At 47.7% G+C, this 15,930-nt stretch overlaps 1 protein-coding gene across 5 annotated transcripts in view; it reads right to left on the bottom strand.

Moving 5' to 3' along the window:
* The window catches only part of Spats2l (spermatogenesis associated serine rich 2 like), a 167,121-nt gene that overhangs the window by 26,900 nt on the left and 124,291 nt on the right, over nt 1–15,930 (bottom strand). For all 5 annotated transcript variants that reach the window (XM_038315408.1, XM_038315412.1, XM_038315409.1 and 2 more), the window contains one exon: nt 14,549–14,684. In XM_038315408.1, coding sequence (XP_038171336.1) covers nt 14,549–14,684 — 136 coding nt within the window. The remainder of the gene's footprint in view (nt 1–14,548; nt 14,685–15,930) is intronic.

Below are 15,930 nucleotides of genomic sequence, written 5' to 3'. Positions count from 1 at the left end.
GCAGGCGGTGGAAGGATCCTGTATCCTGGCCTGCTGACGCAGAAAGGTGTGGTGCTGGGGAGGAGGACTGGTAAGGAGCACTCAGGGAGAGGTCAGTTCTTCCCTGAGTCCCACACAGCACAAGCGTGCAAATGAGTGATAAGCCTTAATCTCTCTCTCTCTCTCTCTCTCTCTCTCTCTCTCTCTCTCTCTCTCTCTCTCTCTCTCTCTCTCTCTCTCGTGTTTGGATGTTAAATTAGAGAAGGAAAGCAGTTTAAGAACACACCCCACCCCCAAACTCTGGGCTCTGCTCCTTATTACTGTTGGGGACGGAAGTATGGGGTTTCCGGGTTGGCCAGCAGGACCCTGCGGCCTCCCCAATGGCCCGGGGAGCTGGGGAGTTTGCTTTGTTCTGCACCAGTCTGAGTACTGAAGGGAGGAGTCTGTGCTGCCCAACCTCTTAGGGGGTCTTCGTCCCTCGGAGGAGGGGTTTGTGCCCACCAGGGAAGAGCAGAACTTCCTCTACATGTGAGGCCTCATGCCCTTGTCCCATGGGCCACATTTCCATTCCAACTCAAATATTCCAATCGTTCTTGAAACCAGAGCAAAATAAGTCAGAGACTTCAGCTCGGCCACTTCTTAATGACTGCAGATGTCAATGAGGCCACTTCCTGGGCTCGAGGATTACAAAAGCAGCAAGACCATGTGTGGTTCTGTATCCCTAGGTTGGGGGTGTGGGGTAGCAGCTCTAGCTACAAGTGGCACCCCCATCTTCCAAGATGCCAACCCCCAATTCCGTTCTTCACTTTAAGAATCCTGCCACCCCGTCCCCTCTGCTCCACCTTGTGCTGGTTGTAGAAGTTATCGCTCACTCTTCCCTTCCCACACCATTCTGTCCCCAGAAGTCTACCCCAGTAGAGAAATATCTCTCCTACCCGCTTCCACTGTAGTGGGTTAACCCTGACCTCATTAAGATTAATGGGTTCCATGTGTTTAGATCTTAGTTGCGTTGCTGGGATTCCTGGGCTGTCGTCCTCTACTCTATATTTTATTTGCACTTCACAACGACTTGGATTCTGTTCATAACTGGAAAGAATGGATATTTTCCCTTGAACAGAACAAAGGTGACACATGGTTCTTTCTAAAGATTTTAAACCCACACAGGACATGCCCATTTAAAAAACAATGAAAAAGAAAAAGCAGGGTAAAGCCAACTATTTCGAAATAAAACATAAGACAGAAATTGTTCTTCGCCTCGTGCACAAAACAGAGCCAACGATTCTCAGGCTCCCTGCCCTATCTTCTTCCACAAACATTCTTGGGAAGCCAACCACGGCGGGGGGATTATCTCTTATCTCTGTGGACGCCATCATGGGTGTTCAGCATGAGTGACTGGGGCTGGAGAGCGTGAGAGACAGCTGTGGTTCGGAAGAACTGTCACACCTAACTAGGCAGCCAGCCCGGCCTTTACTGCCCCTGGCTATCTGGCAGGCCTTACAGCTCTGTTGGCTCTTGATGGAGAGGGGAGGGATAGAAAATGCGTACTGGGACCCTCCAGTCAAACATGCCACCATTATCTCAGGAACGCCCCGCTCTATGTAGCTCCACACTGGGAAGGAAAAGAAATACCAAACTCTCAAAAGTAGATCTCTTGCATACAGATGAATGGTGACCGATTTTCTGATTTGAGAGCATGTGTTCGCAATTCATCAATGAATTGTGGAGTGAGGCCGGGAGAATTTAGTATTTAGTCCTCCCAGATATACTGTGGTCTTTCACACTTCTGCTTCCTTCTGTTCCCTTGTTTATCTGGAAAATCTCTAGTATTCCTTCAAGATTCAAGGGCCACCTTCCTGATGAGCCCTTTCCTAAACAGCCAATCAGGACTTATTTCCTCTTGCTTCTCCACACCCCACCCCACATCCACACACCCCCTCCACTGCATCCCGTGCTGTAGAGGATTCAGTGTATCTGTCTACAGCCCCCAGACATGGCCTTTTAGGGAGAGAAACTGTCCTATCCTTCAGTATTTGTCTCAGTATTCTCCAGCTGTGGTGAGCAGACTTGGGGGCTCAGGGTAACTCACAGAATGCAGATTCTGGGGCCCTATGTGGGTGGAATCAGACTCTCTGGGGGAAGGGCTTGGATGCTCCTGAGGCACAAACAAGTCTGAGAAGCGCCACTGAGATGGGATGAATAGATGAGGAAAGGGAGAGATTGAGAGAGGGGGAGAGAGAGGGGGAGAGAGAGAGGGAGAGGGAGGGAGAGGAGGGGAGGGAGGGAGAGGGGGAGAGGGAGAGGGGGAGAGGAAGAGAGGGAGAGGAAGAGAGGGAGAGGGAGAGGGGGAGAGGAAGAGGGGGAGAGGAAGAGGGGGAGAGAGACAGGGAGAGGGGGGGGGGGGGGGGCGGGGGGGGGAGAGGGGGAGCGGCGGAGAGGGAGAGGGAGGGGGAGGGAGAGGGAGAGGGGGAGGGAGAGAGGGAGAGAGGGAGAGAGGGAGAGAGGAGAGGGAGAGGGAGAGAGGGAGAGGGGGAGAGGGGGAGAGGGAGAGGGAGGGGGAGAGAGGGAGAGAGGGAGAGAGGGAGGGAGAGAGGGAAAGAGAGGGGGGAGAGGGGGGGGGAGAGGGAGAGGAAGAGAGGGAGAGGGGGAGAGGAAGACGGGGAGAGAGACAGGGAGAGGGGGAGAGGAAGAGAGGGAGAGGGAGGGGGAGGGAGAGGGAGAGGGAGAGCGGGAGAGGAAGAGGGGGAGAGGGGGAGAGGGAGAGGGAGAGAAAGAGAGAGAGGGAGAGGGAGAGGGAGAGAAAGAGAGAGAGAGAGAGAGGGAGGGAGGGGGAGAGGGAGAGAGGGGGAGGGGGAGGGAGAGAGGGAGGGGGAGAGAGAGAGGGAGAGGGGGAGGGGGAGAGGGAGAGGGGGAAGGGAGAGAAAGAGGGGGAGAGGGGGAGAGGAAGAGGGGGAGAGAGACAGGGAGAGGGAGAGGGGGAAGGGGAGGGGAGGGGGAGGGAGAGGGAGAGGGGGAGAGGGGGAGAGAAGGGGAGAGAGAGAGGGAGAGGGAGATGGAGAGGGGGAGAGGGGGAGAGGAAGAGGGAGAGGGAGAGGGAGAGGGGGGAGAGGAGGGGGAGGGAGAGAGAGATAGAGAGATAGAGAGAGATAGAGAGGGACATAGCAAGACATGAAGTGAGAGTAAACTGTCCAAACTGTCTCGGTGGCAGATGCAGCCACTCAGAATCGGGAGTTCCTTCATTCCACTCCCTCTCTCTACCCACAGAACAGTAAAGTTGTGGCGAGCTGCTCACAGCTCATCCCCGAGATCCAGCACTTTCTAAACACCCACAAAGCTGGAGGGTAAGAAGGCAACGGAATCTTCCAGACCCAGCAAGACTAACACACACATGAACTCGCAGAGACTGTGACAACACACACAAGGTCCTCATAGGTTCAAACCAGAAAAAAAATCCCAGCAATGAGAAGGGGGAGTGGACACAAAGTCCCACCCCAACCAAGAAGCTATTTACAAGTGATACCTGATGGGGAAGCGAAGTCACTGGGTAGATCAACCAGACTTCAGGGCAGGGCGCATGCTCAGGAGTAAACGGCCAACACAAAATGAACGCCACTTTTTAAAAAAAATATTTGGTCCACTTTTTGTCTTGTTAGTTTCTTGTTTGTTTTGATTTTCTTTCTTTTTTTTGTGAGAGAGTCAGGGAACAAGAAAGGGAAAACAGAACATGAAATGAGGTGGGTAGGGAGGTAGAGAGGATCTTGGGGGAATAATATGATTATAGCATATCTTATGAGACAACCTTTTTAATTAAGAAGAGCTGAGAAATAACTTCCTGCTAATATCTCTTGGTAGAAGAAAAGAATGTTCCGAAATGCTATGCTAGAAAAAAAAGAAAGACTTAAGTGAACACCCGCCATGGAGCAGGCTAGTACTTTTCTAGAATGATCTGACACGCTTACAGACTTACATGAGAATATTCACACAACCCACAGCAAGCAGTTAACTGTATCTTGGTTTCATAGCTGAGCAGATGCAAGAAACTCAATCGGCTTCTGAGCTAGAATACAGGAAATGAAATCCAAACCCCGTTCTGTCTAACTCCACACCACGGGCTTCCTAATAAGTGCTTAATAAACCTTGGGAAGTGGGACTTTTATTAGAATATGGCCTGGTAAGAGTCAAGAGTTTACAGCCACTGAAATAAAGCTGTATGCATGGAAGGAATTCTATTACTCCTGCTCACGTCCAGAGTAACTCCTGACTCCTGTGCCCTGCCAGCCTCACAGGTTAAAAATAAACAACAGCCCCCCAAAGCAGCAACAACAAACTCCATGACCCATTCTCAAATTATAACATAGAATAGTTCTCTTTAAGTATTATAATCCATTTGCTATCCATGATAACACTTAAGAAATGCATCTTAGTTTTCCTACAGAAATGCACTGTATTATAAATCATTTTCTTTCTTATTTTTGTTTTTCATTTCTTTTATTTCTTTTTATTTTGACAGGGGTTTCTTTGTGTAGTCTTGGCTGTCCTAGAACTAGCTCTGTAGACTGGGCTGGCCTCAAATTCACAGAGACTTGCCTGTCTCAGCCTCCGAGTGCTGGAATTAAAGACGTGTGCCATCACCGTCTGGGTGTATTATAAATTCTTAGAAATATCAGACCCAACAGGGGTATGTAGACAGAACACTTTGCTTAATTTCCCCTTCTGTTTTCATTCTAAGACGTAAAACATGAGCTTCTTTTCAGAAGTGCCACATGACCAGCAGGCTGATGGGCAGCCTTCATCTGCTGAACAGATGCAGATATATTTTTGGATGTCACAGCAAACTCAGGAGCAATGCCGAGTTCCCGGCTCTCATGGGGTATCTGCTCTGCAAAGAAGCCTGCAGTGGACATGAAGCCAATTTTAGGACCCCTCGTGCGTGCACATAGCTGACGTAATGTATAGCGGTAATCCACACACAGGGCCCAAGGAGGCTATTAATATGAGATTCTGTTTATGATAATTTTCTGTGACCATACCTGAACCCAAAAGGCCAGTTTGGTACTTTTTGTATTTATCAGCCTGCTCTTCCTTCAACTGACTCATTCAGTCCCAGTAGTGGCCCTGGGGAAACATCTAATGTAGAGGAAAAACCCGAGGAAGGAAAGAAAATGGAAAATGAGAGATCTCCACCTCCACAGAGCGAGCTGCACCTATTGAGAGTGACATATATTTACAAACGAGGCGGGGTCTGGAGGAGCACGGGACCACAGGGACATGCCATGGTTGCAAAGTGGCAGGCACCTTGAGTTTCTCCGCATTGTGTGGCATTTGCCTTTTTCACGGTTTCCGGATGAATCCCGGAGCCCACTCCTGTTGATTACACTCGTGCAGAGTGAGGAGAAGGAGTCATTTTGGGCCATTTGTCAGCTAGACGGCAACAGAACCCATCCATATGGCTCTCTTGAGGCATAAATATATTTATTAGCCTCTTTTCTTATTATCTCCTTGTGTCCTTTGCAAGTATGGGCTAACTCTCATGCGGTGTTCTTTTAATATTCTCAGATAATATGGACTGTTGTGTGTGTGGGAAGGAACAGGTTTATTTAATTTCCTTTGTACAGTGTCTTGTGCGCAGCACAAACAGGTGGGCACCGAGAGAAACCATCTGATGCGAAAGAAAGGGATTCCCGAGGAAGCCTGGTTCGGCAGGTTTTGATCGTTCAGAAGATTGCATTCCCTTCCAGAGCAGAAAGGCCACAGAAGCCTTCTATTACATTTTAAAAATAAAAGCATAAGTCAAACTTCTGATTTTGATTTTTTTTTTTAAAAAAAAGCAAAAGCGAAAACTGAAAATCACATATCCTGACATCCCGCTCCTGCTCTTCGTTCTGTGTTTAGGCAAAAAGCTGGCAAATCTAGCTGGAGTTTCACACGCTTCTTATAATTAAACAGGGAATTGAAAGCCTTGCGCGATCATTATGTAGTGGTGCGGAAGGGCTGAAAACCCTCCTCGGGTCATCCCCGTGCTAGCAACCCCGCGATAAATATATCTTATTGGAAGGGACGTGGAAAAGCATCATTCTGTGACTGTAGGATTACTCTACACCAGGAGCCGAGACTCTGATGCGCACCCTGTCAAGGCTCACTCTTTTGGCCTTGCTGGCTTTACAAATGGGATTCCTACCCATTCCCCACGTTCATGTCAAGATCCTTCGAGTGACTGAACTCAAAGCCACATCTACTTCTGCTGCCATCTGCTCTGGGACCACAGATCAAATTCTAGGGTTGTCTCTTTAAAAAGACCAACAATGTGTCATGTCTACCAAAGTATATATGGAACCCTTTAATGCTAACGATTCTCTTAATTAAGAGACGGTAAGTAAAGGACCAAGGATTTGTTCAACGACCGCAGCATCATTAGCTATCCAAAAACACCTTCTGTTTCCCTCCGGTGTGAACAGAACAAGGGCTTGCTTACCTGAGTGCACCCCTGCATCAGAGAGACTGGACATGAGCCATGTATACCTGGGAATACCGAGTAACATTGCTGCCTGCCCGAAGCCAAGGAAGAATACCCCCAAAGAGGCGCTTAATGAAACAATTCCCTATCGTACTTATCTTAACATGCCTCGGATCTCCATCCTAATCCTGGTCCCCGCTGTGATATTTGGCTTTATTGTAAAATGAGAAAAGGACTCCGGTAGAGACAGAATCGCTAATGAAAGGGCCTGCCTGTCATTAGCTACAACCTCCAGCTCTTAATTTTTCCATTTCCTTCTAAGGACTGAGCTGAATTCTATAATGAAAAACAGACCCCCCCCCCCAAAGCAAAACCTTCAATTTCCTATACTACAGTGTAATTGTTTTTTCTGATCTCAAGGAGGTAAAAATGTAATTTGACCTTTAAAACGCGTAGCTGGAAGGGTTATGTTTCAGGCAGTATGGAAAAAAAAATCTTTTTTTCTACCACTGATTGAAAAGGGAAGGCTTTGTGGTTTGAAAGCAACGGCGAAGAAAATCCCCCTTCTCGTATCCCTGTTACTGTCCTTGGAGGATGGGGTGCCCCCAAGTTATATACAGTGTTATAGAGTCTGTCTTTCCCTCAACGTGCTGCATTCTCTTCCCATAGGGAATTCTCGGTACTACCGACATCTTAGACTGAAGATGCCCTTGCTGTAGGAGCATGGGAAAAAAGGAAGACGGGCAGAGAGACCATCCCACGCATCCTTGGCTGGTTAGCAGCGCCCCTGGTCTCACTTGTGCTACCAGAGACTGGTCACATGCCCTCCCTGTCACTCTGACAGTCAATGATATTGCGAGGCCGACCGTCTGCCGGAGAGGAGACACTGAGACCCGTGAGAGACATTGACAACACCTGCTTCGGACTCACTCTCTCCAGTGACTTCCAACTGTCACAAGACCCAAAAGGGAACCAGCTGGATTTAAACCCATACAAACAAGTTTTCATTACCTTGTTATCCGGTGAGGGGCACTAGCTTGGTCCAAATTTCTTGCTATCGTGGATTCCACTTATCTATTAATGGACACCTACTAGGCTGGTCCCAATTTCTTGTTATAGTGAATAAAGCAGCAATATGCATGGGGAATTTGCTACAATAACAACAATGAAAATTACACATATTTACTATATATATGTAGTAGTCACATATATATATGTGGATACTATTAGTTCTAAAGAAAAGTGAAATCACAAAATCTGCAGGAAAATGGATGGACTTGCACGGGGAGGGGGAGGAGAAGAAGCCCTGAGTGAGTGAGGATCGGAGCGAATGTAGATAATGTTGACATGAACTAAACGGTCATGTCCAAGACCCCTAAGACCCATGCAGTAACGGCAAAGCCTTCTTCCCGGGAGGGGAGACCCAGAGGGACATGGCACAGCCTTTCTCTCTGGTCCACGTGTCGATGCTGACAGTGTGTGCAGAATATGTCCACCATAGCTCTCTCCCACCTGATGTGTAGGGCACGAAGACCGTTTGCCTACAGAGAGCGCTCCTACCTAGATTGGCTAAACCGTCTCTGAGATCCAGGTGTCAACCATAAACCCCGCCTCCTCATCTCTCTGTACGCTATAGCCCCACCTCCCGTTCAGTTCTAATAAACACACAGAGCTGCCAGGGCGCTGCGGGTTAGGTGTAAACCATAAACCCTGCCTCCTCGTCTCTCTGTACGCGATAGCCCCACCTCCCGTTCAGTTCTATATAATAAACACACAGCTGCCAGGGCGCTGCGGGTTTCTCCGTCAGACTCTCGCCCACCCGATCCCAGCCTTCTGTCTGTGTCTCTGACTCTGGGTTTTCCTTCACGTCCTTGCTGCCCCAATCAGGTTCATCCCCGGAGCCACGCCGGATGCATTAGATTAAGAATATATAATATCAAGCAAGGACACAAGCTCAGGAAGGAAAATGCTGCATGTCCCCGCTTACACACAGACACTGACCAGAACATGTATGTATTAGTGCGCATGTGGGTACAGTGTAACATATAGGAAAATACACAAGGGTACAAATCAGGGGGTGAGGAAGGCCATGAAGGAAGTGGATACTCGGGTCATGAGAGAGGAGACACAGCTAATTATTTTTCTAGTTCTAACTCTGTAGGGATTTTATGGTGGTGGAGAAATCTATAAAAATACAATCCACACTGCAAGTGTGAAGTCTAGCATCTTCAGGGTACCCATTGTGAATATATAGAGGTTCACTGAGATGCAGGATCTGCTAATTCCAGCGTGTGATGGATTTTAAGTCCTTCAGACTCAAGTTGTAATGAAAAGACCACCCAAAAGAGAGAAGACAACACTGAATTCTGGGACCACAGAAGTAAGTTTTGGGGTGATACCTTTGTAAAGGAGTCTTCAAACTATAGTCTCCACACATGAGGGTGTGACGGGGAAGTAAATACTAGCTCATAGGCGCTGTCTCTCAGTAACTACTAATCTGTGCACAAGAAGAGCCACAAAAGACCTACGGAGCACGGACAAACCAGATTCTCGGCATTGTGAGCAAATCCTGGCACCACACACACAAAAGAAAGGGTGAGTGTTTGGAGCTGGTGCCAGGGAGCGTTGGTCACTAACAAGAGAACTCGTGAAGTGAAGGAGGAGGACGGTCTTACTTGGCCTCAGACTTAGGTGGCTCAGAGCATGTACATATCAATAATTTTACACCCTTTGAGCATCCGAGGAGCAACATGGGGAATAGGGTATCACCCGTGACCAGGTGTTTCTGAGGTGCAAGTCTCACCGGTAACTCCCCGTTGGAGCGGCCTCCTCAAGCTCACATCCCGAAAACAACACAGGATTTAAAATGTCAAAGAGATGATATCTGGCTGGTATGTAGGGCCATCCTACCAGTTCGGGTGAAAATGTGTGCAGAAAGGCGTTGCCTAGCTACCGCCAAGGCTTCAGGAGCAGGTAAGGGGATCCAGGCAGACTGGTAAAACAGGTAGTTCTTCAGCTTGGGGTTCTCACACTAGAACCCATCCTTTGGTTAAGGGACAGGGTATCTAGAGAGGACTATTGCATGCGATTGTGTTGCTTTGGGTGTGGAGCACATTTTCACGAGGATGGGGTCATGAACTATGGAAGACCAGCAAGGGTCAATGAATCAAAAGAAAAAGAGGGGTATGGAGACACAGGAGCTCTGACCTGGAGGGGGCGACAGGAGGGAGCCCCGGAATAGGTATGAAAGAGGAGGAGATGACCTGAAAGGTGGTAGAGGAAGGGGCCGTGGGCAAGGGCTGAGACTCACATCTCACCTCCGGGCTTGGCCTGGATGAGAAATCGCTTCTGCTGTAGTTTAAACATGAAAGCTCGTCATAGGATCATAGGTTTGGAATACTCGGTTTCTCCCCTGGTGGGCACCATTTTGGGAGGTTGTGAAACTTTCGGAGGCAGAGCCTCGTGGGGGGAAGCAGGTCACTAGGGGTGGGCCTTGAGGTTTTACAGCTTAGCCTACTTCTGGTCAGCTCTTCACTTCCTGATTGCACAGGTGACCAGCCTCTTCATGGTCTTGCCCCTGGGCCTTTCCCTCTAGGAGGGATGTGTTTCTTCTTTACTGTGAACTAAACAAATCATTCATTCCCTAAAGTGCTTCTTGTGTTATCTGGCCACAGCTAGGAGAAAGGTAATGAATACAGCCCTATTTCAGGAAAACAAGACACAGGACACAGGGCCAGTGTGGTCCTGTGTTACAGAATGAGTGCTCTAACTGCCCATTTTTATTTAAAATAAAATCGCTTAAAACTATTGCCCCCTCCATCATCTCCACAAGGTCATCACCACCCCCACCAACCCTGCCACGACTTTGCTGGCTCCCCACCAGCTTCCATCTTCTTTAGGAGTGCTCTTAATTAGATGTTAAATTGACAATAACACCTAACAGGATTTTTTTATAGCTCTATTTTGGGGATGCTTTCTCTCTCAGCATATGGCAGAAATATCGAGTATTATTATACTTCCTGGATGTTTTTTCAATTTCATGTTTTATTGCTCATTTTAAGCCTTCGCAATCAACTTGGACACACACACACGCCGGCTCTGTGATGAGAAGCTAGGCCAGGCTGCTCACAGAACAATTAAATCTGGCAGCAACGATTCCAAAGGATGAATATTTCCCAGCTGTGGCAGGAGGGCCAGTCGGGCAGAGACGAAGCCAGCTGTTTCGCGTTAGTTCCTGATATTATTTTTATGCTCCTGTTGCCAAGTTTATCTTCTGTTCAGGCGCGGCGGGAGAGGATCATGTCATATCTTGGTTACTTGCTCAGATCCCTGGTTCGTTCTGAGAAGATGGGAAAGTCCCACGTATGGCCAGTTAGTCACATGGGGCAGGGTTCCGGTGAAATGCCAATGTGGTTTTCTTCAGTTAACTGTATTGAGCAAGCGTTCTTCACGGCCTGCTTGGGAAGGATCAATGCCCAGCTTGCTTAGCCCTGGTGTGTCCTCGGTAAGGCTGGTGGATGACCAGCCACATACTTTCTTCTAACTTCTTGAAATCGCTGTTCCCACGAACTCCATCACGATCGTTGGGAGACTGTCCTCAAGCAGAATTTGTGTCCTCAAGTTGGCAATTGGTGGCAAAGTGAAATTTTTTTTTAATGTTTTACATTAAGTGTATGCTTTTATTCATTTATTTCTGAAGGACACACAATGCCTCCTATTGAGTACTTGGGAGTTAGGAGGACTGGGTGATCCAAATAAGGACCGGAGGGAGGACCTAAGAATGGCGCTCACTGACTCACGCCACCGAGGATCACGTGACTTAAGTACTGTTTCAGAACGAATAATTTTTTTCAGAAAACCAAAGGATGCGACCCATGTGTTCCGTATCTATAAACCTCATTGGATAGAGCCCAAGCTTTGCCTGCATTTAAACTGGTAGAGCCAGGCACACAGCTCCCTCTGTTGCCTGTGGTACATGATTTAGCCATCAGGAGGGAAACTTTTTTCCCGAGTCTTCTGTAGCCTGGTATTTCTGAGTACCACAATTCCCAAAATTCATCCTCCCCCTCCCCACTCGGGAGACAAAGGAGGCTCTGTCTTAGTATGTCACTGTGCTGGCTGGGCCCAGGTCTTATCTGGAACAGAAGCAAAGGTTTTCTCTTGGCAGAGACGCACGCAAACGGTTATGCTTACGCAGTAATTTGATTTGATTGTTAAGTTAGCTCACAATTGCTGTGGGATCATTTTTATTAAGGGTGAGGTCAGAAAAGGAGTGTTGGTGCTTACTCAGTAGCCACCACGAATAGCGAATGGCTGAACTACACACTTCCTTCTTGGGTCTGGAAGGAAGCGTCCTTTTGTCCCGTGGGTGACTTTTTAGCGTGGCAAGGCTCATTCAGGCCCCGTCTCCCCACCAGGTTAAAGAGCAAAGGGGGAATGGAGAGCAGAGAAACCGCACATTGCTTCCATGGGCACTGGCTTTCCTGGCCCACACTTTCACCATTTGAGGAGTGAAAGAAACTCAAGCCTGCTGTAAACCTCCAGATGTCTCGTGATCCCTGTGCTCTTCCTTCTACGAACACACAAAATTAAGTAAAGAGAAAGCAGTCATAGCATCTGGAGGCGGGGGGGTGGGGGGGGGGTTAGTGGTCACCGCTACACTGGGTAAGCCAGAGCCCGAGTCACTCAGATGCAAGGTATCATGAGGGGCCCTTGGAGGAAGTACTTACTCTACAGTGGCACCCACATGGATAGGGTGCAGAACTTCCCTCCAGGCCTAGGACCAATCCCCCAAGACCGAGGCTGCCAAGCTGCAGACCCCAGGAGCCAACGTTGACCCAATGTCTTTCTGCATTGTCCAAGGTTGCTTTCACAAGAGCAGAGCTGAGTGACCATATGTCTGGAAAGCTTAATAAATTTACTCGTTGTCCTTTTCCAGATAGCCCTGCTGCCTCTGGCTCTAGACACTTGGACTTACAAGCAATGGGGCAACTGACTTAAGGAGAGATTGGAAAAGTCCTAACTAGAAATCACTGAGAAGTCTGATCTTCAATAGGACAGCACCTTTGCCGTATTTAAGTGCTCACATGCGTCCTGGGAGTTGCTTTGGACAACTTAGCTACAGTCTGGTCAAGAGGAAAGTTCCACGTGAAGGTAAAAAGGGCTGCTCATCTCAGAAGACCTGTAAGGGACTGAGCGGTGACCCAAGAAGACTTCACATCAAGTTCCTCGCGTCTCCCGCACCCTCGGGATCGTGTAGGTAGCGGATGGCTTAAAACTCATGAATTTTAGATCGAGCTAGTGTGGAGCTTAATCCTTAGTTTTTACAACGCCACAGCTTCTGCTAAAAAGCACAGCAGTGTCAAAGCAAGGACATGGCGCAGAAAATTATGCAGAAAATGCAACCAACTGTAGCACCAGGAGAGGTCAAGGAGAGATGGGGATGACTTCCATGAACCTGGCTGCCGTGGTTGGGTGGTTTCTTTTGGTGCGAGTGCCTACAGTTTGATCTGAATAACTGTAGCTCTTTAACTTTCAGCTTATGAGGTTGAGCTGGGACTGACCCCGCTGTCAACTCTACGAGAAGCATTTGACTTGGAATAGATAGTGGGAAGACCGTTTCTCTTGCTGTAGTTGGGTGTTATATAGAGACTTACACAGGACCAAAGCAGCCAATGCTTTTGACCAAAAAGCCACTGCCGTTTTTTTTGTTTTTGTTTTTTTTTTTTTTTGTTTTTTGTTTTTTGTTTTTTTTTGTTTTTTTTTTTTTGCTGGAACTACTTAGCCTTAGGGGTTAAGGCTTAGGGGGAAGCCAAGAAACGGCTGCCATAGAGGTGTCTGTCTAAGAATGAAGTAAGAAATAAGCAGAAGAGGGAAACGGTGGGAGATCCTGCACGAGAGAGATGGAGGGAGGAAGTGAGGAAGGAGGAGAATGGCCGGCTCCAGATAGTGGGATAATACAATTTGACTTAGAAGTAGATTTACCTGAATGAAGTTTCTGGAATATTTCTGGATGCATCAGCACAAGATTCTCTTTTGTGTTTAGTGTGTCTTTTCTCATTTGAAATGGAAAGAGTCTTAAGTGGCACACTGAGAAGATTTTTCTCCCATGGTAAAAGCATTCTATGTAATGATAAATACCTCACTCCAATTCTGTCCATAACTAAACGTCCAGGGCTCAGAGAGACATTTTTTTTTTTTCAGTAAAACCAGCTGAAGGGAGGGAAGGGCAACACCTAAACCACACCAGGGAACTTTTTTTTTTTTTTTTTTTTTTTTTTTAAAGAAAGCAAGCATGTTTGTTTGGTACAGAACAGTGAGCTGGGCAGTCCTGAGAGTAGCACTGTGATTGGTCAACCTGACAGGATTCAGAGTGGCTGAGGAGGCAAGCTTCCAGGCACACCTGTGAGAGATTTCCAAGATTAACCGAGGTGGGAAGGCCCGATTTATCTGTGGGCCCGCTTTATCTGTGGTCGGTGTGCTGGAGTCCTGGGCTGAATATAAAGAAAAAGATGAAGCAAGTTGGGGAGCAACACCCACCGACTGCTTCCCAAACACAAGGCGGCCAGCTGCTTCTAGATCCCGTGCTGTAGTCATGAACTCCTGCTATGGCGCCCTCAGACTGTGTGTCAAAATACATCTTTCCTTCCTTGGGTTGCTTTTGTTACAGGGATGCAGCCACCACAGCCCACGTCAAGAGGGGAGCTCTATCACTAAGTTTACTCGAGAAGATGTTTCTTTTTACTAGGGGAATTTGCCGATAACGATGGGAATATTTTTGCTTTTTCAAACATCCCTCATGTGATTAGCTTTTCACGGATGTCAACGCCACGTAAGCACATCCCATAAGCTTTAGTTCCTAGCCCTGATACTCTATTAGGTCAGCTTCAAACTCCAGTGAATTGTGATGGCTATCAGAGTTCTTATTTAAATACCTTTTCTTTCTCATTTCCAAGATCTATTTTCCTGCCTGCAGAACTTTAAAAAGAGTCAGCCAGAGAGCTGTCCTGTGATGTTTATGCATTAAATAAACCACCTTTTCCATCTGATGCTTTTTAGAGGCCACAGGAACAGCCCGGATGCTGGGAATTTATGGATGTGGGTCGGCTTTTTACTCACCAGTTATGTAACTCAGCGAAAGCGGCTTTGATCTTCTTCACGGAACTGTCCACTTCCTCCTTGATCATGACGCGGTACCGAGTCAGGGAAACTGTGCAACGCTGCAAATCCTTCACAGATTTCTCAATATTTGGGCCTAAAATTGACGCCAAGAAAAAGATGATCAGCAGGGACCCCTTTATCTTTTATTTATGAGCTAAAAGAAAAAAACGAGGCAAGCCACCCACCCCACAGAGAGCTGGCTTTTGTTTTCTAGAGGAAAAACATTGCTAAAGGGAATGGTTTGTCTGGCCCTCGAGAATGTCTTCTCAGAGGAACACTGGCTGTGCCACGTAGGGTCTGTCTGTCTGTCCTTCTGCCTGAAGTGTCATAAACTTCATTGTCTTCCAATATAGAGGCCATTGTGCAGCTGGCTCCCTCTGTAAGCACCACCGTGTTGGCTCAAAGTCAACAGGGATTTTGGGGCAGGACAATGACAGAGAGATGGGGGAGGTACAAACGGGGGAGGTACAAATGGGTTAGAGAGAATGGGGCAAGAGTGGCAGGTATGCTGGCTCCTAACCAGCATCCTGAGCCAGGCCTGGAGTGACAGGAACAGCGTGCAAGCATCTCTATATGTGTCCATCTCCCCGGGTTTCCTGCAATCCACAGCAGGGTGGAAAGCATGCACGGCCAACAGACTGCTCTTATCTCATCAAGAGTATGTTTCGTCAAAGAAAGCAATCTCCCTAGAGAAGACGGAGCTAGTGTGTCAAGCCAAAGTCATGGAAATCAAATACAACTGAGGCCGAATCAGAAGTCACTGAGTTATTGAGTCTTGGAATCAGGAAGGAAGTGATTTAGTCATTTCATTCGTACGTCTAGTCACAAGTCAAAGACACCAAGGTTTGGAAAATGGAAATTCTGCGTGTCAAATAGCAAAAAGCCTTTCAGTGTTAGATTGTCAGAAAGTTCTATCACAGAACCGAGTTCACACAGGGAAGACCCTCTCTCAGGGAAGATCTGTCAGGATCTACATCCATCTTCATCCACACAGGCCTGGACTTCATATGTCTGGGGGGCACTCATCTGTCCTGCGCTAACGCTGCTTCCTAAGTGAACGAGCTAAATAAACAGGCATCCATCCACGGTGGGGCAGAGAAGGGGATGCAATTCCACCTTGATTCTCTTAGACCTTTGACAGACATGGTAAGGAGCTCATCTGCCTTCCCATTTTCCATCCGAGTGGATCATAGGGGAAAAAAATAAAGAAGGAATTCCACTGTAAGTAGGATCCTCTTTGCTAAGCGGTATTTTTTTTTTCTGGAAAGTTCTAACCATACTGGCACTTTTAGGTGCGCACGGAACATGTCGAGTCATGTGTGCAAAAGAAACCACTTTAC

Source organism: Arvicola amphibius, chromosome 18 (genome assembly GCF_903992535.2).
Source record: "Arvicola amphibius chromosome 18, mArvAmp1.2, whole genome shotgun sequence".
NCBI lineage: Eukaryota > Metazoa > Chordata > Mammalia > Rodentia > Cricetidae > Arvicola > Arvicola amphibius.
Note: the sequence above shows the minus strand (reverse complement) of the source record. Positions and strands in the feature narration are given on the sequence as shown.